At 34.8% G+C, this 24359-nt stretch overlaps 1 protein-coding gene across 7 annotated transcripts in view; it reads left to right on the top strand.

The window, feature by feature from the left end:
- Positions 1 to 24359, top strand: part of TNS3 (tensin 3) — a 455488-nt gene that overhangs the window by 227793 nt on the left and 203336 nt on the right. For all 7 annotated transcript variants that reach the window (XM_074283576.1, XM_074283574.1, XM_074283580.1 and 4 more), the window contains one exon: positions 3544 to 3582. In XM_074283576.1, coding sequence (XP_074139677.1) covers positions 3544 to 3582 — 39 coding nt within the window. The remainder of the gene's footprint in view (positions 1 to 3543; positions 3583 to 24359) is intronic.

Raw genomic sequence — 24359 nt, 5'->3', positions numbered from 1 at the left:
CAAATATCCTACATCCCAATGCTCAAGACAACGCATAAAAGAAAGCTGGAAAGAGGTTTAGAGAAGAGGGGCAAAAGAAGTTGGACATGATGGAGAAGTTCAGAGGACTTCAGCCTGCTTAGAAATATGTTTTCTTATGTAATTCTCACAACAATCGGTGGTATAGTTTTTGTTATTCTCCCCATTTTATGAATAAGGAAATTGTGGCTGTAGTTAAATGATTTGTCCCAGTCACACAGCTGCTATTAAGTGTCTGAAGCAGGACTTGAACTCAGGTTTCTGATTGCAATTGCAGTGTCATTTTGCTAACTTCATAATGCACAGTTAAGATTTCTCAGATAACTTGAGAGAGCCCTTGACTCTGACCACTGACCCCTAGTCAGGGGTTGATGTCACAGTCCTGGTTAAGAAAACACTCCTCTGTGTCCAGGCAAATCCATTGGTTCAGATATGGATATTGGCTCTCTAATCTAGCACCCAAGTTGTAAATGCCTTAGATTGTTTTGATGGTTAGACTTGTAGTCATGTGTTATGTAAATAGATTCCTTCCCATGATAAGCATTGTTTGTGATCTCTGGCCTGGAGAAGAAGTTTTTGTGACTGATCTATATACACCCCAGGATAACCTTGGAGCTTAGAGTTTGTCCTTTGTTCTCTAAACTTTTCATATCTGTCACACTGGGCTAGTTCCTGGAGACTTGTTATGGATAGTAAAGGAAATACCCTAGAGAGCACTAATTATGTGTAATGGGCAAACTCTCAAACTACATGTAGAATATATAGGGCAGGGAGCAATACTAAATATCAGAGAGACATTCATGAAAAAGGCATCCTTGGGCAGCCATAAAAACACAGTGTATGTATACATCCGTTTACATACTATTTATGTGTATCATTATGTATCCACCCACATGTATCCACATGTTCTTTGATACTTGGTAATGTTGAATTAATGCTAATAATGAATAAAAACATCACAAATTAAGCAATGCAGTTTTCTAAACAAAAATATTTAAAGATACAACCCAATTATAATGCTTTACAAGCTAACCCCTTTCTTTGTAGACTTTGCTCCTTGTACCTCTTTGCACCCTTCGATCCAGCTGTGCCAGTCTAGTTGTTATTTTTCACACAAGAAAACCAATCTCCTCTCTTTATTCCTTTGCACTGATTCTTCTCCCATGCCTGGAATGATTCCCTTCTCATCTCTGCCTCTTAGGAGTTCATGGTTTTTCTCAAAACTTAATTCAAGAGCTAACTTCTAAATCATTGGTTCTCAAAGTAGGATCTGAGGAATCCCTTGGGATCCCTGAGAACTTTTTAAAGGGGGCATAAATTCAAGACTTTTATAATAATACTGTTTTAAACTTTCTTATTTGGTAAATATATATATATATATATATATATATATATATATATATTTGGAAGGGGAGAGAGAGGAAGAGGAAGGAAAAAAGGTAAGGAGAAAATACAGATAGATATAGATATATATACATACAAACACACATAATATTTACATATATAGATCAATGAGGTTGAATGTTCCAATTAAAAAGACTACTTGAGCACTTAATAATTTACATAATGCTTTCCTAACCAGTCAGGAAGAATTGAGTTGAGCTGGGCAAGTCATTTTTAACCTCTTTTTCTTTTTCCTCAGTTGTAAAAAGGGGATTGATACTAGCCACTGCCTTCCAGTATTGTTATCAGGATAAAGTGATATAATATTATAGTATTTTTAAAGCTTTTAAAAATGATAGATATTTTAATAGATGTGGAAGTTATGAATAGCAGCTTTTCAAATGGAAAAATCTCAAAAGATGGCTTTGCAGTCCATTTGCTCCATGCCCTTTTACCTATAAAGTTCCACCTATTGAGTTCAGAGTTATTAGGGGAACAATGTTTGTAAATTGATTTTAGGATTAGGAACATAAATATATTTTAACTTGTTTTGTAGATCAAAAAAAGCTATCTCCCCCATCACTATTATAAAATTAGTTTTGTGATTAGAAATATAAATATATTTTAAACTCTTTTGTCGATTTTAAAAAGCTATCCCCCTCACCACAATCATAATCATTATCACCATCTTTATCATCATTACCATTATTATTAAAGCCTGACCAGAGCTGAAACTAGAATGGGTTATATAAGGTTTTATTTTGTTTTGTTTTTCACCAAGATAGTGACATGAAAGGGGTTTGGAGATGGCTACCGTTTTTATCCTCCCTCTGTAGCCTGGAAAATACTGTTCTGTTCTTCACATCTTGCAGAGTTCAACTTAGTCCCTGTTGATTTTTGTTTGTTTGTTTATTTATTGGAGAAAAAGGTTGTAATCTTCCTCCTTCCTATTTGCCCCTGCAAGTTTCCCACTCCATCTTCCTAACATACCACCAGTACTCAGTAATCACCTGGTATAGGAACCTCCAGTTACAGATGTGAGGATTTTAGGCAGATTTTAGGCAATCATTAGGCAATGACTTAGGTGATTGGTACAAATTTGGACTTGAAATCAAAAATAACTGAATTTGAGACCCACCTCTTACATTGATAGCATTGTCACTCCTTCTCTTTCTGCCTCTGTTTCTTCATCTATAAAATGATGGATTTTTCTTATTATAGCTTTTTATTTACCAGATATATGCATGGGTAATTTTTCAGCATTGACAATTGCAAAACCTTTTGTTCCAATTTTTCCCCTCCTTCCCCCCACCTCTTCCTCCAGATGGCAGGTTGACCAATACATGTTAAAATGTTAAAGTATATGCCAAATATGATGTATGTATACATGTCCATACAGTTATTTTGCTGTACAAAAAGAATCGGACTTTGAAACAGTGTTTAATTAGCCTGTGAAGGAAATCAAAAATGCAGGCGGACAAAAATAGAGGGATTGGGAATTCCATGTAGTGGTTCGTACTCATTTCCCAGAGTTCTTTTGCTGGGTGTAGCTGGTTCAGTTCATTACTGCTCTATTGGAACTGATTTGATTCATCTTATCGTTGAAGATGGCCACATCCATCAGAATTGATCGTCATATAGTATTGTTGTTGAAGTATATAATGGTCTCCTGGTCCTGCTCATTTCACTCAGCATCAATTCATATAAGTCTCTCCAGGCCTTTCTGAAATTATCCTGTTGGTCATTTCTTACAGAACAATAATATTCCATAATATTCATATACCACAACTTGTTCAGCCATTCTCCCATCGATGAGCATCCACTTAGTTTCCAGTTTCTGGCCACCACAAAGAGGGCTGCCACAAACATTCTTGCACATACAGGGCCTTTGCCCTTCTTTAAGATCTCTTTGTGATATAAGCCCAGTAGTAACACTGCTGGGTCAAAGGGTTGACTCATTTTATTGAGGCTTTTCCTTAGATCAAATGGAATCATATCACTTATTCTTAGATTCTTTATCATTCCCATTTATTAAGGAGCATAACATGATGACAATGGATTGATTTCAATTGGGACAGAGTTTATCCTATGATGTTTTACGTGTCTCATACTTATTTTGTTATTTCTTTTTTTTAATTTAAGGTGGTGATACCCTGCCACGTACCAATCAATGACCCATTGGTAAGTTGGCTCTCTTTGCATTATATCACTCCTATTTCAGCCCTGCGATAACTGTGTGAAAATGAGATTATAAGCTCCTTGTGAGCAGATTGTCGCATTTTCAACTTTGTTGAAAATGCCTTATACAAAGAAGATCCTTCAAAAAGGAGTTGAATTTTCTGCTCAATAAAGTCTAAATAGCTCACTAAAGTTTCTTTTTTAAAGTCTTAATGTTTCTTAATTACTTTAATTCTTTAACATAGGGAAAAGTTTATTAATCTTTTAAAATGTTAGAATTATCTGGAAAATCCCCTCAACAGTTTTCTTACTACAATTAGATGAGACCAACATCACATTTTACTAAATTCAAAGCTGAACTTGGACGCTTCCTAGCTGTGTGATCCTGGGCAAGTCATTCTTTGCCTCAGTTTCCGCATCTGTAAAATAAGCTGGAGAAGGAAATGACAGCATTCAATATCTCTGCCAAGAAAACCCCAGATGGGGTGTGAAAATGATGGTTGAAAAATGATTGAACAACAAGTACTTCTTTATTAGTATATGGTATAATTTATATTTTTCTGTGTTTATTTTGTTATCCTCCAATAGAATGTAAATTTCTTTAGGACAAATTTTTTTTTTTGCCTTTATATCCTCAGTGCTTATGTTATTAGGTAAAAGTTATCTTGTAGATCCATTATATTTATTTTTAAAAATTGAATTTTAAAAAACCCAACAAACTCCATTCTGAAAACCCCATATTTTCAGAAATTGCTCACCAGATCTTTGTGCTATGATATAGTTGGTTTATTTCTGTTTTTGTTTTGTTTTAGGAGAATAAGCTGTCTTGTTGTTCTGATCCTATTTTCATGATATTCTTTCACCCATGAAGGAATTGATTTGTGACACCCACAAATTATTATGGTTGACTTATTCACATAACTCCTAGAAAAATGAGACTCCTGAAAGGCCATTGAACTTTAGCAACCAAAGCTTTTGAGGGACTTTGATTGGAAAAACAAAATAAACAAGAATGTTGATTGCCTAATAATTTTTTTTTCCTTCTCTATTAAGTTTGTTTATGTTATTAACTACCTATTTTTATCAAAATCAGCTTTTTGGCACATGTCATCTTTTTTTTTTTTTTATCTTAACAGAATGTAGATATAATCAATCACATTTATATGATACTTTTGGGTTTGCAAAGTTTCTATATCATCTCATTTGATCCTCACAAATATAATGTGAAATAGAGAAACTTATTTCCATTTTACAAATGAGGAAGTTATCTCAACCAAATAAAGGCAGTCCTCAGAGTCTCCCAGTTGGTGAAACAATTTTGTTATTAATTCTCAGTTGTCCTGACTTTGTGTTTAGTGCTCTATGTTCTAGGCTTCTTATAGCATACCCAAGATTTTCAGTGAGGGAAATTCATCACCCCACAGACTGCCCAATATATTTTTGGATTTCTAGAATGGTCATTTTTTATATGTCAAGTCAAAATATTTCCTTTTTTCCCCCCCTTTATTCTTTTGTCATTCATATTTGTGGCTTGAGTGAGATAGGCTCATTTTGGACAGATCATTGAATTTTTTTAGCTATACAGGTGATCAGAGATGTTCAAAATGTTCACTTGATGGGGGGAGTGTCTCAGAGGGCTCATTCAATTTTTCTCTGCTCTTATCTAAGTCGTGAATATGCCCCAGTGAACTTTCTGGGGCTTTGGGTTTCTCTTTTAAAGTTATTAGATTGCTGCTGGCCTGATTGTTTTGTTTTGTTTTTCCCTTGGATAGCTATTTGCCCCAGGCCAGCTTACACATTGACAGAATTACCAGCATTGGGCTTTTTATTTTCCTCTTTCTTTTACTTGAGCTTCTTATTCTCTGACCCCTTTCCAGAAATGGGTGAGAAAATTGGGATCTGATCACAGCTGGTAAGCTGATGCACAAGTAGAGCTCTCCAACATATTATGTCCTTATCCTCTATAGGCATCCCCTGCTGTGTATTCTGGGATCAAGGCCATGTCTGAATTCCTAGTTTTCTATTGATCTTAGCACATACTTACATGCCTCAGTGGTTTAACATTTATCCAGGATGGCACAAGAGGATAATGACTGTGTGAAATGTACTGTACCTCTGAGAGCTGAACAGTTGATTTATTGGTAATCTTTGATTAATTTCAAAAAGGGGAAACTTTTTGGTCTCTATACTATCTTGCTTAAACTAGAGACTTTTTAAATTTTGCTTTGTTATATATAATATATATATATATATATATATATATATATATATATATATATATATATATATATATATATTAAATCTATAGCTAGATCTACATATCTATTGGCCATCTGACACAATAAAATCTTTTAATTTTTCTAAAACACTTTACTATAGGGCCATATGTCAATTCATATGAATGCCTGTGTATACACATGTGTATAACATCCACACCCACATATACCTCTTAAGAGTCAGCATCACAAAAGGGATAGAGAGTTGGCTCTAGGATCAGGAATCTTTGTGTTCTGGTTCTACCTTTGACACATACTAGCTGTGAGATCATAGGTAAGTCTCCTAAACCCTCAGTTCCCTTGATAACTAAGATTTTTAAAAAAGTTATGTGCTAATCTGCAAAGCTGGAGAGATTTTTCACATTTGGACTTTCTCATATAAATTATATCTGGGTACAAATTGACCTACATAAAAAAAAAAAACATTTTAATATGTTTTTATATGTGCTTATATATTTACATTTATATTTATTCATATATAATTGTATGCATGTGGTCATATATTTATGAGAGAGAAAGATAAAACCAAAGCACCTTTGAGTGTGTGTACACATATATACGCAAATTTACAGATATATAGAGAACTAGTTCTAAAAACAGTCATGTGAAAAAACCTGAAGTTTAAGACAGTGTTCTTCTCCCTACATTCTGGGAAAAGAGCCCAATTTTAACATAAAATTAAAAATCAAGAATAGACTAGGAAAATGAGCAAACAACAAAAAAAGGAGCTGATCGTAAAAATCTACTATAGGGACAGGGAAGATCAAGAAACAAACTCAGAAGACAAAGAAGCCAAATGGCTACAAGAAGAGTATTAAAGAAAAATGTGAATTGGACTCAAAAGTAATATGAATTTTATGAGAGGTAAAAGTGATTTTTAAAAATCAAATAAAATAGAGAAAAAGGTGGCTAAAGAAATGAAAACAAATGAAGAAAATTATGAAAAATTATGAAAAGAAAATTAACGTGATAGAAGCCAGCCACATGATAACAGTAACATGTGATCATGCGATCAACATGCTTCCAATTTGTGGTGGGCATACCATGTCATGCCCTTCATGTGCTATGTCACATGACAGACACAAGAACACATTGTGGAATGCATTGGACATAGCATTTCACCCATGTCTAATAAAGTATACCTGTTGGATAAAATTGTTGGGAAATCTTGTGCTTCTAAAAATCTTCCATTCAATTAGTGAACTTACTATGTAGAATAGAAACCTTATTATATAACCTTATCTAAAGAATTATTTTAACATGATTTATCATGTTAGTGATGTGATTTATAATCATTACTAGAACTTATGTGGCACTTCGCAATCTATATAGTAGTTTACAAATATTATTTCATTTGGTCCTCCCAACCTGGGAAGGAGGTGCTGTTTTTATCCCTGTATTATAGATGAAGAAACTGAGGCAAACAGACATGGATAGGGTCACTCAACTAGTATCTGAGTCTGGATTTGAGTCCTGTTTGATACCTAATATATGTAGACAGACAGACACATACACAGATGGAGAGAGATTTCTTAAATCACACTTTTCTAAAAATCACAGCAGTCCTAAAGATTAATTTGTGCACTATAGAATGAACCAGACATAAGTAACTGGTTTCCCTTCTACTCCCAAATTGCTGTGTGTGTGTGTGTGTGTGTGTGTGTGTGTGTGTGTGTGTGTGTGTGTGCTTGAACGGCCTATTATTCTCACTCCTCATAAGACATGTGCTTGATAGTTTACAGATACTTCCAGACTCCTCCTGCTTCAGCCACTCTCTGGTTCAGCTATTCAGAGTTCCAGGTGTTAAGATGCAAACCAGCTGTTTCTGGGTGTTTGGAAACTGCTGGCATTCTTTTGACATTTTTGGCTTCTCTGTTTGGATGAGAGATTTTACAATGCTGTAATCCTGATTCAAACGCTTGTTGAAATCATAATTTTAAAAAAAAATTAATAGAAAATCAGTATGCTTTGTTGATCAAAAATGATTCTCATCAAGCAGAAAATAGCATGGATAGAAAATGCTACCCTCTCTCTCTCTCAACTTTTTTTCAACATTTGTATCTACATCTGTTTCTCAGATAGTCTTGCTGTTAATCAGATTGTTTTCATTAATACTTTGTTTAAAAAAAAGTCAGATGTTAGAAGCCTAGACTAACTGGTGTTAACTAACCAGAATCCACAAATCATAGAATTTGAGAAATCACATCAGTAAGGATATTCTTTTTAGTTATCAATAGTAAAGTTATATTCATGTCTGGTGAATAATGGACATATTTTACTTTGAATTCTATTATATGCATGTGTGTGATCCCCCTTCCCCCCACCCACAACTCATTTAGACCAGATTTCAAGGATGTAAAGAACAGAAATTTTTTGAGGGGAAGGAAAGGAGGATTTGAGAAATTTATATTCAAGAATGATCTTATATGATGACTCACTGAGGCAGTTGATGAAAGAGCATTGTGGTTCAGAGTATCAACAATGAAAATTAAATCCTGGCCACACATACATTTTGGAGCCTTACCCAATCCAAGACCACACAAGCCATCTGGTGGGGATAAGAATTGTCACGAGTCTCCATAGGTTCAGATGTGAATCCTTTACTGCTGAAGTAAAACTTGGTAGTATTCTGAGATCTTGAGAAGATGGGGCTCATAAAGAAGAGCTGATAATCATCTTTGTGAGCAGTGCTACATAGTATATTTCCCATTTTGAGCCTGAATGGGATCAGTGTGAGACTGAACAGCAAAAGATTTCTTTATTCAGATCTTTCAGAATGATGTAACATTAAGATAAATTTATTGTGTTCATTAAATATGTATATATATTATATATAGAAACATTACAGTTTATTATTTTAAATTCATATTGTCCACCTTAAACAGAGTCCTCACTAAAGCTAGGGAGTTTTTTTATTCCTTGCTATTGGTTCCTGATCTCACATCCCGCTGAAACCATTCCAAATTTTCTTTTCCGAATTCAAGCCTTCTTTATCTCATCCCTGTCTTTCAATTGAGTGTTTTGTCTCTAACTTTACTGAGAAAATTGAGGCCATTTGATGGGAGCTCCGTCTTTCTCAAAATCCTTTGATCTAATCTTCCATTTCTGTTTTTCTTTATTCTTTGACAGAGATGAGCTTTCTCTTTGCCAAGGTTAACCATTCTATATGTATGCTTGACCACCTTCCCATCTTTTCATCCCTCTTTCAAATTGCAAACTTTGTCATTCTTTTTCTGTTTCTCTGTCTTTCTTTGTCTCTCTCTCACTGTCTTTGTCTGTCTGTCTGACCCTTTCCCTCATCTCTTGTGTCTCTCTGTCTCTGTCTCTCTCTGTCTCTCTCTCTCTGTCTCTCTGTCTCTCTCTCTCTCTCTGTCTTTCTCTCTCTCTCTCTCTCTCTCTCTCTCTCTCTCTCTCTCTCTCTCTCTCTCTCTCTCTCTCTCTCTCTCTCTCTCTCTCTCTCTTTCTCCTTCCCTCCCTTCCTTCCTTTCTTACCTTCTTCCCTCCCTCTCTCTTTCTGTTTCTGTCTCTTTCTCTCTCTCCCCATCTATATTCCTATTACTCTTTTTTTTTTCTCAGTTAAATCTTGAGAAAGCTGTCTACTTTTGCTTCTCCACCTCTTTAGTATTCACTTAATCCTCAGTCCTTTGTACTCTGGGTTTTGACCATATCACTCAACTGAAACATATCTCTAAAGTCCCGTCTGTTGTTTCTTGTCATTCCTCATTCTTCCCTCCCTATCCACTTCATTTCAATCATTTGACTAATTTCTCCTTCTGGACACATTCTCCTTTTTAAGTTTTCAGGACACTACAGTGAATCCTTTCAGTATTTCTTTGCATGTCGTGCTTTTTTTTTTTTTTTTTTCTTGAATCAGCCATAAACCACACAGTAGATGAATGCAGTGGTCTGCTATTTGTGTGTAGGCAAAGATTGACAAGTAAAGAGTTCAGAGAAAGGTTCCTAAAGGGGGAAGTAGCCAACTTGTTTGAAAATTTATCCAATTCAGCTGTAGAAGCACATTTGGAAAGACCCAGAGGCACTTAAATGGCAATTTAAAAAGTCAAGGAGTAAATATGGCCTTCCTAGTAGAGTATGAAGGGCAATTATGATTCTCAGGGAAGGATCCATATTCACGTTTCACGTTTCACAGTTCCACACTGATGCACTCCTTGTCAGACAAGTAGAAAATTTCTTGTTTGCCATTTCCATTTGTATCAAAATATTTGGACTATTGGTTTGTCCATTTGAGTTTAAGGCCTTCAGCTACTTGTGGTCTTGTGAATTACATTTTTAAGTTCTTTCATTTCCTTTATTCTTCCTTCCTTGATAAGTGAGATTTTTTTTGTATATTTTGTTGTTATTTGTGAATTGATTTATCTTCACTCTTTTTTTACTACATATATCCAATGAGTTTGCCAAACTTGAAGTTGTTTCCACTTTCACAGTAACTTTTGCATCATATCTTTACCTCTATTCACTTAGCTACTATATTATTAATTAAGCTCATATCATTTCTCAGATGCCAATAATAATGAAAAGAGCTTCCAATCTGACCTCAACTAACTTTTCTAGCTTTATGATACACTACTTTCTTTCCTGTACTTTATGGTCTAGCTTCTTAAACTGTGGTTCACCATTCAATATGGGGTCTTGTAATGAAATGTGAAGGTCATGAAATTGTGATTTATTTTCTATAAATATTTGATTTGTATATCTATTTTTATACCTATTTAATTCAGGGTCATGTAAAAATTTCTTAGGCAGAAAAAATTGTTGTGTGTAGAAAAAGTGAGAAATCCTCATGTAGCTGAATTGCCTTCTTGTTTCTCACAATCAGCATGTCCATCTCCATCTTCCATTTCCATGTCTTTCTACTGGATGTTCCCTGTGCCTCCCATGCACTCTATCCTTATTTTGTCCTCTAGTTCTCAAGGCTCAGTTCAAGTGATGCTTTCTTTCTTCTTCTTAATGTTAATTGTTGCTGAGATAATTTTTATAGTATCAAATTTTACTTAGTATCTTTTCTTATTTCCCTCCCAGAGTGGAAGGTAATTGGAGAAAGAGAGGGAGGGAGGGATGAGAGGGAGAAGGGAGGAAGGGAAAGAGAGACATACAGGGAGACAGACTCTGCTACTTCATTCTTCATCAGACTGTAAATCTTTGCATGTTTCTCTGTATTCACGGCAGTCATCATTTCTTGCTGCCCAGTAATGTTCCTTTTTTTTTTTTTTTTTAAAGGAATCAGAGTTAAGTCATTTGCCAAGGGACACACAATTTGTGTCAAATATCTGAGGCTGAATTTGACCTCAGATCTTCCTGAATTCAGGACCAAGTCTATTCATTACACCTTTCTACTCTAACTCAGTAATGTTCCATAAATCACAATATGTTTATACATTGTGCAGTTAGTGAATATCTGTTTCCCCACCACCACTTCTTTCCTATCACAGAAATACTATAAATATTTTGGTGTATATAGAAAGTATAAGACTTTCTTTCTTTTTATCAGTGGCCTCTTTGTGACCTGAGCCCCAGTGGTAGAAATTCTGAGTCAAAAAGTGTGGGAATTCTTACTACTTTATTTGAATAAATCTGAATTATTGAGTGCCACCTTCAAAATGAAGTCTTTATACATATCCCCAAGTAAATCTTGTCTCTACCTGGTAGATTTTAATCTCCTTGATATTAAGTGCTTTTTAATAGTTGCTTTTGTTTTTTTAATACATGGCATAGTATCTGGCATATAGAATGAACATTAACGCTTATTGCTTGATTGATTATTAAAGCATCTGTGATCTCTTTATGGTAAATACTATCCTCCATTCATAGAGATCATAAATCTTCTATAACTCAAGGAGTGTTTTTTAAAAGATCTGTGGGTATATTCTTTAAGAATCTAAATTCATCTCCATGTCACACTGAAATACTAGAGAAAGGACTATTAGGAGATACAGATTATGACTAATAAATTTACAATATTTTTATGTCTAATGGCTTTGACATCTCTGGAATCCTTAGTATTCATGATTTTCACATACTTTCCTTAAGAAAAAATTCTCTTTGTTTTTATATCACCTTTTGAAATGCATTTACCCAGAGCCATTCTTTGTAATAAAAAATTAAATGAAAGGAGTTCTTTAAAGGATTTAGCAAATTATTTAAAGCAGTTTAGGCAATAACAACCAAACCAGCAGCTAAGCCTGACAGTATATGCAACATTCTCTACCTATAGTCCCTTGGCAGTGCAAAGAAGGTGAGCGAAAATTTTCTTATGTGTTGTCCCAATGAAGATTGGTCATTGCAATTTTACAGCATACAGGTGTATTTTTTTTGTTGTTGTTTGCTTGTTTGTTTTTAGTTTTTAAAACTTACATTATTATAATCATTTTATATGTTATTTTTTCTGATTCTCTTTATTTTACTCTTTTATATAAGGCCTTTTACCCTTCTGATTTCTTCATTACTTTTGTCATTTAAGACTCAGTAGTAATCTGTTTTTGTTCTCTCTGTGTATGTGTGTGTAATATATGTGTGTGTATGTATGTGTGTATGTATATGTAAAAACAAAACCTGATTATTATATGTGTATATAGATACACATACACACAATCACACATACATAGATACATATACATATATGTATACACATATCAATCCATCTATCATCTATTTATCTGTTGAAGCATTTTCCAATGGAGGGGTATCTTCTTTGTTTCTGGTTGTTTACCAACACAAAAAGTGTTGACTGCATATCTACTTTAATATTAAGTAGTGCTGAACTTAGGGGAAGCTAAGTAGAATAGAGTGCTGGTTCCCAGGTCAGGAAGTCTCATCTTCTCAAGTTCAAATCTGGCCTCAGATACTTATTAGTTGTGTGACTCTGAAAAAGTCACTTAACCCTGATTGCCTCATCTGTCCATGTATAAAATGGAGAAGGAAGCATCAAATCCTCCAGTATATTTGCCAAGAAAATGTCATGAAGAGTTAGATGTTTGAAACAATTGAACAACAAAATGCTGAACTTGATCCCACCACTCTAGATATTTTCTCTGGCTGTCCCACCTCAGTTCTGACTATGGACCTTTCTGTTTTTCTTTTAAGTCACAACTAAAATCTAACCTACAAGAAGCCCTCTCCAATTCTATTCCCGTCTCTCTTTTAATTATTTCCTGTTTATGTTGTACATAATTTGCTTAATACTTAACACAGAGCCTGGTACATAGTAGGCACTTAATAAACATTTATTGATGGAGTAACATCGGGGAATTTTAGTATGAAATGAGATTTTTGAAGATTATCCTTTTTTCTAAACCCTCTGCACAGTTTTTGTTTTTGAAGTTATCTTCTATTTTTTCTTCCAGTTAAGTATTGTCTCTAATTGTCTACAAAGATAGTCCTTGAACAAAAGGGGGTCACAGAAGCATGGCTTTATTGAAAAAGATGCTTAGAGAACATCTTATAAAATCTCATCATCACTATTAGAATCTTCCTGTCATGCTCAGAATGGGTCTCTCAGAAATATAAGAAGTGTGTTGATTGGATAAGTGAATAATCTAATAAGCATGTGGAAATAAATTAAATACATGTAGTCTGTATTTTTAAATGTGGTATTGTGGGAAGTATTTTTTTTTTTTCCTTTTTCTGTCAGTTTTCTTTCCTTCTTCCATCAGCCTTCAAGAGTAAGGAATTTAAAGCGTTCATTCCCTGGAGGCTCCTAGAGTATCCTGATGCATGCCTTGCATTAGCTAAATGTGTCTTGAAAGCTTGAACCCTATGGCTCACTTCCATTCCTATCACAAAATGACTCTATTGTTGAAATGGACCCGATGGCAGCTTGGTGTGTCTGAGCCAAGGCACAATTAATGGGTGATGCTTACCAGGGAAAATTGTGACTTGACCTTTGTCCTGCCTCTTCTTTTTTAGCTGCTTGCCAAAACATTCCACATACCTGTGTGGTTGCCATTTTGACACCACAGTAATAAATTCTTGGTAAAATAAGTGGCAGCTTGAAGACTTCCAAGTGGCTTAAAGAAAATAAATCTAACCACAGTCTGAACTTTTGATCGCTTCATTTCCTTATGAATATATTCCTTTTTCTGCTTTCACCTTTTCTTCCTTCATTAAAAAAATCCAGATGCCTTTTATAATTTGAATAGTTTGAGAATCGAAGTTGCTTTAATTCCTGGAGATGGTTTTTATTTCAAGCCTGATTTAGTAGAATAAATAAATATTAAGCAGTGCTTTATATTTCAACTTTATTCACAGTTGATGGGGAAACTTTCATTTTTTAATGTTACTGCTCACTAATGTTACCATGAAAAATTGAATGCATTATATTAAAACCACCTGCTTTCAATAACAGTGTACCAATAGTGAAAATGCATGGAAATTGTACTTGTTTTGAGTTTTAGGTCATGATTTAAGGAGGAAAAAAGGAAATTGCCTCCTTATCAGTCTTGCCTCTATTCTTTCTCTCTATCCCTTAATTGTTTGATTAATCTTCCTAATGAACAGATCTGATTACAGTATTAATCAAAAACCTTTATGGCTCATCTTTGCCTGTTGAATAGGGTCCAAATCTATCCTGGTCTTTATTGGCTTATATTATTTTTTTCCACTGTGTTCCTTCCCATACTCAGTCCTTCTGCCAAAATGGACTACTTTTAATTTCCCTAAACATAGCTCACGTTTTCATCCATTCCTTTGTTCATAAAGTTCATTCTGGTAGAATGGCCTGCTTGTTTGCCTTTTGGATTCCTAACCATTCTTCAAAGCCTGATTGAAATGCCCTCACTTTCTCCATGAAACTGTCTAACTGTTCCCAACTGTACCTGGATCATCTCTGCATCTCATCCCTCAAATCCCACTAGTCAGAAACAATCTATTCCTCCTTAGTCCCTCTCTAGTGAAAATATTGTACGTTTTGTTGCAGAGCTATTTAACTCGCATGCTGACTGCAAGCTTCCTGAAGTCTCAAACTGACTAATTCATCCTTGAGGTTTCCTTTAGCCCAGTAGAGTACATTCTACATTCTAAGCTTAATTTTTATTTTTTAAATGAATGAATAAATAAAAAGGAACTTATTCACAGAACCTCACTTTCCATTTCTTGTCTCATTTTGATTGTCTTTTGGGGAACTAGAATTTTTTCCAGAGTTGCCACTTTTTGAGGTTAGACCAAGTTATTATTGTTGAATAGAGAACCAGGAATACCTTCATTTAAGTTAGTGCTTCTGATTCATTATCTTGTGGCTCTGAAAAAGTTGTAACTCTTCCACATTTTAGGCACTTTCTTAAAATTTAATTTTCAGAGAGTGGCCTAGCTTCACTGACTGTGGGAATTTCCTCATTTGGGAATTCCCCATGCCAAAGAAAGTACACATCTATTTCAGTTCCTCACTACAGTCCTATCCTCCATCACAGTTTTCTGAATCTGATATATACACAATAAATATTTGTTATTAAACACATTCCATCTCATTTTATCCTAGATATATTTTAATTGGCATGAATACATAAGGATGTTTTGGAACTTTAATCTACTAAGATTAAGAAACTTTAATGATTAAAAAAAATCATGAACATAAATTACCTATTTTTCAAAACTCTACCAATCAACTAATAACAAAAATTTATAAGGTACCCTGTACTTAGTATTTTATTAGGAGCAAGAGAAACAAAGATAAAAATGAAATAGCCCCTGCCCTCATGCCCTCAAGGAAGACTTGGAATGTAAAAATCAGAATGTTAGAGACAGACAGAATCTTGGAGCTAGATCATCTACTCTAGGAGTTTTATAATCTTTTGATAACTTTTTCAATATTATTTTCATTTTTTGCATCTAAAAATATACTTTTTTTTTTCTTTAGAAGCTCATGGGTTTCACCAGACTAACCAAAAGGGTTCATGACACAAAACACAAAAAGTCAAGAACCCCTGATCAATTCAAGGCCTTGTATTTTATAAATGTGGCTTTTAATACCCAATGAGCTAGGAGGGGTGACTGTGTCTGACATCCATGTTTGTTTGTCCACAATCCGTTTATGCTTTGTTACTCTCTATGTTTTCATCACCTCCTTGTGCTTTTGACAAAATGAATGCTTAATGAGTATTTGCTAAACAAATAAGTAAATGAATGAACGGGCAATATTCACTGTGAACAAACTATATGAATTTGAAGGAACATGGAGGAAGACCTGGGTTTATGTCACCCTTATGCCATTGATTAGCTATTTATCTTTTCCACTAACTTTTCTTGATTTTGTTTTCTTTTGTCTTATTTAAAGATTTTTTTTTGGGGAAAAAAGAATAGCTTCATGAAGATTGTAATATACAAAGTAGAGCAAAAAGCTAAGATGGCATCATGTGGTGATGTTCATTTTGATAAACTCTTAATATTCTACATAAATTTCGAGATCTCTTCTAGATATAAGATGGTGTAATTTTTTAACTTTTTCAAATTACTGGAGAACAGAATGCTTGTAGGAAATACTTATGTTAGACTGCTGAACTTTTTTACTTTTGTAAAAAACTTTTATTTCAATTGTATTCTAGAATCCCCCTGGCTGAAAACACTTTGTCTTTCCAAACAGATGAATTCATTGGTGATTTTATTGATTTTTCTTTAAAGCAGCAACAGATGCAATCTAGATTCCAATTTTTATAGCTAGTTCCTCTAATGCATTTATAATGTAATTGGATTTTTAAAAAAGCACAAATATGTATTCAACTTAAGTAATACATCTGTTGCATAGAGCCAGGTACAGTATTTTACTTGCCAAAAGATGCTTACATCCTAGGAACAACCATCACAAAAGTCATTGAATAATCATCCTGATACACATAGTTAAAATGTATTAACTCTTGAAACATAGGGGGACAGGTACTTGTCCATATATATTAATAACAATAGCTTACGTTCATATAACTCTTGCTATGTGCCAGGTATTGTTCTAAGTGCTTTACAATATTATTTCATTTGATCCTTATAACAGTCCTGGGAGATAGGTGCTAAGATCATCTCCATTTTACAGCTGAGGTGAGTAATTAGATCAGGATCACCTTGATCATTTGGTTTGGTCTTGTCTGAATGGTTGATGTAGTAGACTCCCAATGAATGCCTTGTCTAGAAAATCATAAAAGTAGGTTGGATGATGAATTGTAATGTCCTCTCTCCCTAGTTTTTCCATTTGAGCCTGGTACTTAGCCACATTTCATACATCCTTAGCTGCCTGCCTTCAGGTCACATTGTGCATTTAGGCATTGGAATATTAGCCTCTGGGAAGATCATATTTTAGCAGTGCTACAGTGTGGGCTACTCAGAACATGAATAACTTGAACCCACTAAATTTGCCCATAAACTGACATAAGAGAGTACCATTGGTGATGTGAAGCCTTTGTGCCTAGAACAAATTTTAAGTTGTTTCAGATTTTTTTGTTTCCTTTCTGTGAGTCAGTTTTCTGGGTACCTGGCAAGAGGAGATGGTTTAAAGGAATTCCCACACTCTATATTATAGTCTTGTACCGCGAAATCTTGATAGCAGGCAGGCATCTATAGCTTTTTATTGTCCATTTTTGTATTCTAGATATTACATCTGATCCTGACTCAGTGCTGAGAAAAATTTCTCAAGGAAAAGTATATTTAACAGCTATGGAAAGGAGGGCTTGTTGTCCTCAGTTGAACTCTTAATTGGAGTAGGTGTTTGTAACTATGGATGGGCTCATATTAGAATAATAAAGAACTGTGGGATAGTGACTGGATTATTGAATTGGAGTCAAGGAGACAAGTTCAAATCCCACTTTAGATATGCCTATTAGCTCTGTGACTGCACAATTCATTAAGTTTCCTTATTTGTCAAGTGGAGTGAAGTAATACAATTTCCCTCCCCCAGGTAGATCAAATAATGTAAAAGGCAGAAAATCAAATAAATGAGTTACATATCTAAAACATTTTGCTTACTTAAAGTGCTTTATAAATATTAGCTGTTATAGTTATTATTAACATTTTAGTGATGTTTTTACAGATCTTTAAGCTTTACAAAATATCACTTATTGGTTGCTCCATTATTAAATGTCAATCTCTTTCTAAATTATGAATACCTTGAAGAAAGGGGTCTAACACTGGGATGTGATTTGCCCAAGAGCACAGTGGTGACAGACAGAGCAGGGACTGGAATTAATGCATTTTGACTTCTCATTTGCTTCCTTTTTCTACCTGGTTCATATATTTATTTGAGAAAAAGACTTTGTTCTGTAAGAAATGATGAGCTGATGGATTTTAGAAAAACATGTAAAGACTTGCATGTAATAATGAAGAGTGAAATGAGCAAAAGGGAAGCAAAAGGGGAAGAAGGGAAAGAGACAGTTTGAAACTCAAAACATGGTGGGGAAAAGAAGCAAAATGCCTTAAAGCATTAAGTGAATGTGAATCATCATCATCATCATCATCATCATCACCATCCTCACTATTTTAAATGAGCTATTTCTCTTAAGCATGCATTGTTCTTTTCTTCTTCTCTTTGGTACACAAATTTCCTACTAGGAGCATCCTTAGAAGCCTTTTAGGCCACTTTCTCATTTTTCTTTACTCCAGAGAATGTGATATAGCTTGTCAGGGATGATACAAATAGGGACAAAGCCAGGGTACAATCCTAGAATCTTGACTGGAAATCCAACATTCCTTTTATTGTATTATGTCAAAGGTTGGATGTTCAAACTATAGTGACTTATGACAAATTGTCAGACACATTTAGGTGTGTCCTCATTGCCAATAAGTGAAGAAATCAAACCAATTTAGTGACAAATTTCTGAGGTATTTAACCTCCCCCCATTCTTTTTAATTGGATTTGTGAATCTTATTGACTTGGAGAATTTCTGAGTTGGTACCCCCTTTACAACTCATAGAAAACTGCCTGAGAGTGATGAAAGATTAATTCACTAGTCACACAACTAATTTTTGTCCAAGGCAGAGCTTGGATACAGGTCTTCTTTCTTAAACCCAGTTTTCTTTTCTTAGTGGTATAAAGACAAATAGCAGTACCAGTAGCATTTGATGAAGAAGCCGAGGTAGACCAGGGTTAAATGAGGATAATAAAAACATTTATATTCCAAGTTTTTGTGAGGATTTATAATATTTGTAAACTTAAAAAAAATCCTTAAGAATTTAAATGCACTTAAAGGATACATTTATTTATTATTAAGTTAAATTTATTTAAGGATATAGATGTTAGCTTTTATCTTTAGTTATATAGAACTTCAAAGTTTATGAAGAGCTGTGCATGTTAACTCATTTGATCTTTATATTTATATCAATACTATCACATATATGCTATTATTAGTTTTACTTTACAGATGAGGAAATTAAGTTAAAGAGCACTTAAGTAACTTGTCCAGGGTCACGTATCTGAGGCTAGATTTGAACCCAGGACTTCCAGACTATATACTAAGTTGGCCAAAAGTTAATGTTAAAAAAAATATCCTTAGGGAGCTTTTACCTTTAGGAAGCTTATGTGCCATATAACATAACACTATTGGCAGCAGTCCATCATAGTACCATCCAGAAGTGACATTGTAGACAATCCAAAAATGTATCTAGTGTTGGAAGTGGAGAAGTAGACAGATATAAAGGAGCTTTTGTTGGGAGAAATTTAAGTAACATTTTTAGACAAGTCTGATACTGTCATTTCTATAGAGATTTTTTTCTTAGAAACAACTCCATGGAAAGGAAGCTGACTACACATTTATCAGCTCCAGAAGAACATGCTACCCTTTGAGTTGGTCAATATTTGTTTCATTGGGACTCACTGCTCCCTCTTACCATATCCTAAGAATGGAAGTAAGCATGTTGATGGGTGTAGAGATGCAATAGCATGAACATGGCCCAGATCATGGCAGATTCTGATAGCTGAATGAACTGCTTGATTTAAGTGAACGAGCTAAGGAGGTGTAATTTCCCTACTTTCTTATCTACCTATCTATCTACATTTTGTTTTTAAAATAACACTTTATAACAGTATATCATTTTCTATTATGGCTTTTTATTTTCAAACATATGCATGGATAATTTTTCAATATTGAGTCTTGCAAAACCTTGTATTCCAATTTCCCCCCCCCCCCCCATTTCCTCCCTCCTCCCCTAGATTGCAGGTAATCCAGTATATATTAAACATGGTAAAAAAAAAAAAAAAGTGTGTATATGTGTGTGTGTGTGTGTGTGTGTGTGTAAAAAAAACAGTCTATCTCAAAAAAGGGAGGGAATAAGACTGGGTAGGTCATTTAATTCTATTGTCCTCAGTTTTTTCATTTATAAAATGAGTTAGAGAAGAAAATGGTAAATAACTTCAGTATCTTTGCCAGAAAAACTCCAAATAGAGTTGGTTATGACTGAAACTGATAAGAAAAACAATTGTGCTAAACATTTTACAGATGTTATCTTATTTGATTTTTATAAGAACTTTATGAGGTAAATGGTATCATTATCCCCATTTTATGGTTGAGGAAACTGAGGCAACTGGAGGTTATGTGCTTTCACTCAGAGTCACATGGTCAGTAAATATTTTATGCCATATTTCAAGTTTTTTATTCCAGAACCAGTGCTCTCTCCACTGTGTCATGTAGATGCCATACTACAAAAATCTTAACTCTTTCATCTGTCAAGATTATGACTCCAAATGAAATCCTTCTCCTTTGAAGGATTTCTCCTTCATTGCTCCTGATGCAGCAGTATTCAAATATTTGAAGGTCTGTCCCATATATGAGAGACAAGACTCAAGTAGAATTAGGAAGTCGCATAGAAATAAAATTAGGTTTTGTTTGATGTGACTCTTTTCGCTATTACTTAGATTGGTAGTGGAGTAACTACTTAAATACTTCCTTGCTTCAAGTCCCTCTCCTCTCCTTTTTCTTATCTAGATATCTATATGATTTCTGTGCTATTTTTTATTTTGAATATTCTATGATTCCTTGATGCATTTCCAAAATGGCAGCCATCTTTGGGACAAAGAGTAAAAATGTATGTTTTTAAACTTTCCTATTTCTTTGATAATCTCTCTCTCTCTCTCTCTCTCTCTCTCTCTCTCTCTCTCTCTCTCTCTCTCTCTCTCTCTCTCTCTCTCTCTCTCTCTCTGTTATATTACCTGTTCACTTACTTGTCCTCAACTAAGAATTGATTTCCCCCAATGTTTTCTGGGTTATATTATCACCACAACATACACCACATTGAGTAAAAACAGAAATCTATTTACAGTTGAGTTAAATTGTAATGGGGTCTAGTTATAATTTTTTTTAATAACACTATAATGTTGTCCTCCTATCAGCTTGTTTAATATGTGCAGAGTATTTATGGGCTAAAACTTTCCAGTTATCTCTTCAAGGGAAGGAAAATGTCCCTTAATACATTAACTTTTGTAGCTTAAATATTGACTAGCCAGTCCTGTGACTGCCTCATTATGGAGCCATCAGCTCAAAGTTATTCACTGTTTTCTGTTTCTCAGAAAAAAAAAAAAAAAAAAAAAAAAAAAAAAAGAAAGCCCCCCTGCATTCATGGCCATACAATTCCACATCCTGTTCTCTCAGCCAGAGCTGCAGCTGGGATTCCACAAAGCCTGGGAGTTTTCATTACTGTTTAAAATGTCACCCAGGGCATGAGGCTGTGCTCAACAGGCTATGAACTAGCCTCGTCTGCTTTGGCTATGTTCATTCTGTGCACAGGAACTTGTAGAGAAGAGATTAATCCCTAGGGCATCTAGATAAGGGTGCTAGGAATCAGTGGGAAAGGGGAGGAAGGGAATTGTACTAAGTGGCCTTACACCATGGGTCTGCATGTAACTAGAGAAAGGCTAAAGCCCACATTCTTTTCCTGGAATTCATCAAGTTTTTAAAGTACTACTGTCACTTTAGGGCTCAATTGATCTTCTGGCTCTTTTGGGAAAGCAATCAGTCAATTGACATACATTTATTAAATGTCTGCTGTGTACACAGGAGGGCATGGGGAAAAAGAATACCTACCCACTATGGTATTAGAATTCTTTCCTGAAGAAGTTCACATTTGAGGTTAGCTTGAAAGGTGAAAGTGGGATGGATGGATGAAGGAATACTCCTTTTCTTTCCCCTCTCCTCATTAGTCTACATCCCCTTCCCCAGATTTTGATTATTATTGTTTATTATAACTATCAATGTTGGTATCTTCTTCAATTTTACTATCATAGATTAAGAACTAAGGTGTGTGTGTTGGGGGGTATATATAGGACTTTAGCATTTATTTAGTCCAATTCTCTCATATTGCAAATAAGGAAACTGATACTTCAAAAGATGAATTGATTTGCCCACTTTCACACATAAATTGCAGAACTGAGATTGGATGGGAAATCCTAGTAATCCAAGTTCAGTGCTTTTTCAAGGTACATGTATGTCAACTAGATTGTCTGCTCCTGGATAGCAGGGAATCTCTTTCATTAAGCATTACATTGTCTGTAGTGCCTCTTCTGGTATTCTTTACACCATAAACACCTAAGCTATGTTTGCTTTATTGGTGTTGAAGTTACAGAGAGGCATCCTTTTATGTAAATGAGGAAAACTTTATAACTGTTAAATCATCTCCAAATGGTCCCTCCAGGACTATTTTCTTATCATTAGAGGCCACTAAGCAGTTGCTAGAGGATCACTTGTTAAAGAAAATGCAGATGCCATTTATGATTCTGATGTATAATTACATAATTTCTCAGTTCTCATGACTTTAAAACTTTTTTTTATTAAGGCTTTTTAATTTTCAAAGCATGTGCATGGATAATTTTTACAATTCACCCTTGCATAACCCTGTGTTCCAAATTTTTCTCTCTTAACACTTAAGATTCGAAGACATTTGTACAACTTGTGTTCTCTTTTAGTAATGTTATTATTCTGTTGTAGATTTTTGTGTGTGGCCATTTTTTATTAGCTGTATTGTAAGTAAATTTAGTAGGTAAGGCCCCAAGTAATCTTTTTTTGTTGTCATGTGCTGAGTTATTTTTTATTACCTAATGTGCAAGAACCGTTCTGGGCACACAGTAGGTCAAAATTTGTTGAACTGAATTACTTAATTGAACTGATTTAAACATAGTATCAACAAATTCCTTAGCTAGAAGATCATATTCCCTGAAAAATATGAACTTTGTTTACAAAATTTTAATAGTATAAAATTAAATGCCCAGTATCTGCCAGCCATTAGGCTAGGCTCTGGGCATTTAAATAAATAAGAAAAAACAAAACAGTTCCTCAAAAAATTCATGTTCTTGTAAGTATGTCACAGGTATTAAGTAAGCTGGAGAGATACAGACAAATGTTAGAGGAATATTTGAAGGAAGAGAACAGTAAGAAGAGGAGAGTGGGGAAGACTCCATTTAAGAGATGACAACCTAAGGAAGACAGATACTTCAAAAGGAACGAAGAAGGAAGGAAAATGTGAAGGCACCCCAGAAAGTCTGTATAAATGCAAGAAGACAAAAGAATGAAAGTCAAACTCATTGAACAGCAAGTGGTCCAATTTGGAAGACAGAGAAAGTGAACAAAGAGGAATAATGTGAGAGGTGGTACTGGTATGTTGCAGTCATTTTCTAGATCTTAAATTTCAAACTAAGGAGTTTGTGTTAGGTCTTTGAGGTAATAGGAAGCCACTGAATATAGTTGAAGAGGGGGTTAGTTGTGTGACAGGTCAGTTGTGTGATTTTTTCAGAACTGGGAAGGATTTTTCAGAAGCTGAGAAGGGAAGAGATGAAAAACAGAGATCATTTAGAAGACTGTCACAACAAACTGTGTAAGATATGACTTGTATCTGAACTGGAATATGATCGTATAAGTGTAGAGAATAGTGTTATGGAGATAAACTTGACAAGAGCTGGCAACTGATTGGATGTGGAGTAGATGATGGGGAAGAGAGAATGTCAGAAATGCCTCTAAGATTATGGATCTGGCTTACTGGGAGTCTGGTAGCAGACAAGTTTGTGGTAGGCTAGGTTTTATACAAAGATAAAGGGAAATTTTGTTTTCAAACCTTGAATGTAACATGCCAGTAGAATATCTAGGGGAAGATGCCCTAAGTATGAGATGAAAGTTTTGCAGAGAGCTTTGGGCTGGAGACAGAAGACAGACAGACAGACAGCTTGAGGGAGTAAAGTGAATGAATCTTAGAAGTTAGAAGAGATGAGTGGCTGCTGTGCCTGGATAATAAGGGACATTTCAGTGTAGAGGGAAAGGATAAAATTGCTAGTGAAGAAATGACTGATGTCACAAGCTCCAGAAGGGATGGAAAGGAAAGAGATTTTGTGTATTAGTCGATGGGAGCTTAAATAAGTGAGCAAAAAAGCATTATATGTGTTTGACAAAGAATCGTTGAATGTTAAGTTGATTGGAACAGAGAGATATAGCCTCTCAAGGAAGGGGGCAGCCTGGAGACTTGTATGATGTTAACAGGGCAATTAGAAATCATTAATTCTGGGCTCCCATTTTTTTCTTTCCTTCAAGGTCCCTGTGA

The sequence above is a fragment of the Sminthopsis crassicaudata genome, chromosome 1, assembly GCF_048593235.1.
Source record: "Sminthopsis crassicaudata isolate SCR6 chromosome 1, ASM4859323v1, whole genome shotgun sequence".
In the NCBI taxonomy this organism is placed as follows: Eukaryota; Metazoa; Chordata; class Mammalia; order Dasyuromorphia; family Dasyuridae; genus Sminthopsis; species Sminthopsis crassicaudata.
The sequence above is the reverse complement of the archived record's forward strand: the minus strand, read 5'-3'. Positions and strand labels throughout refer to the sequence as shown.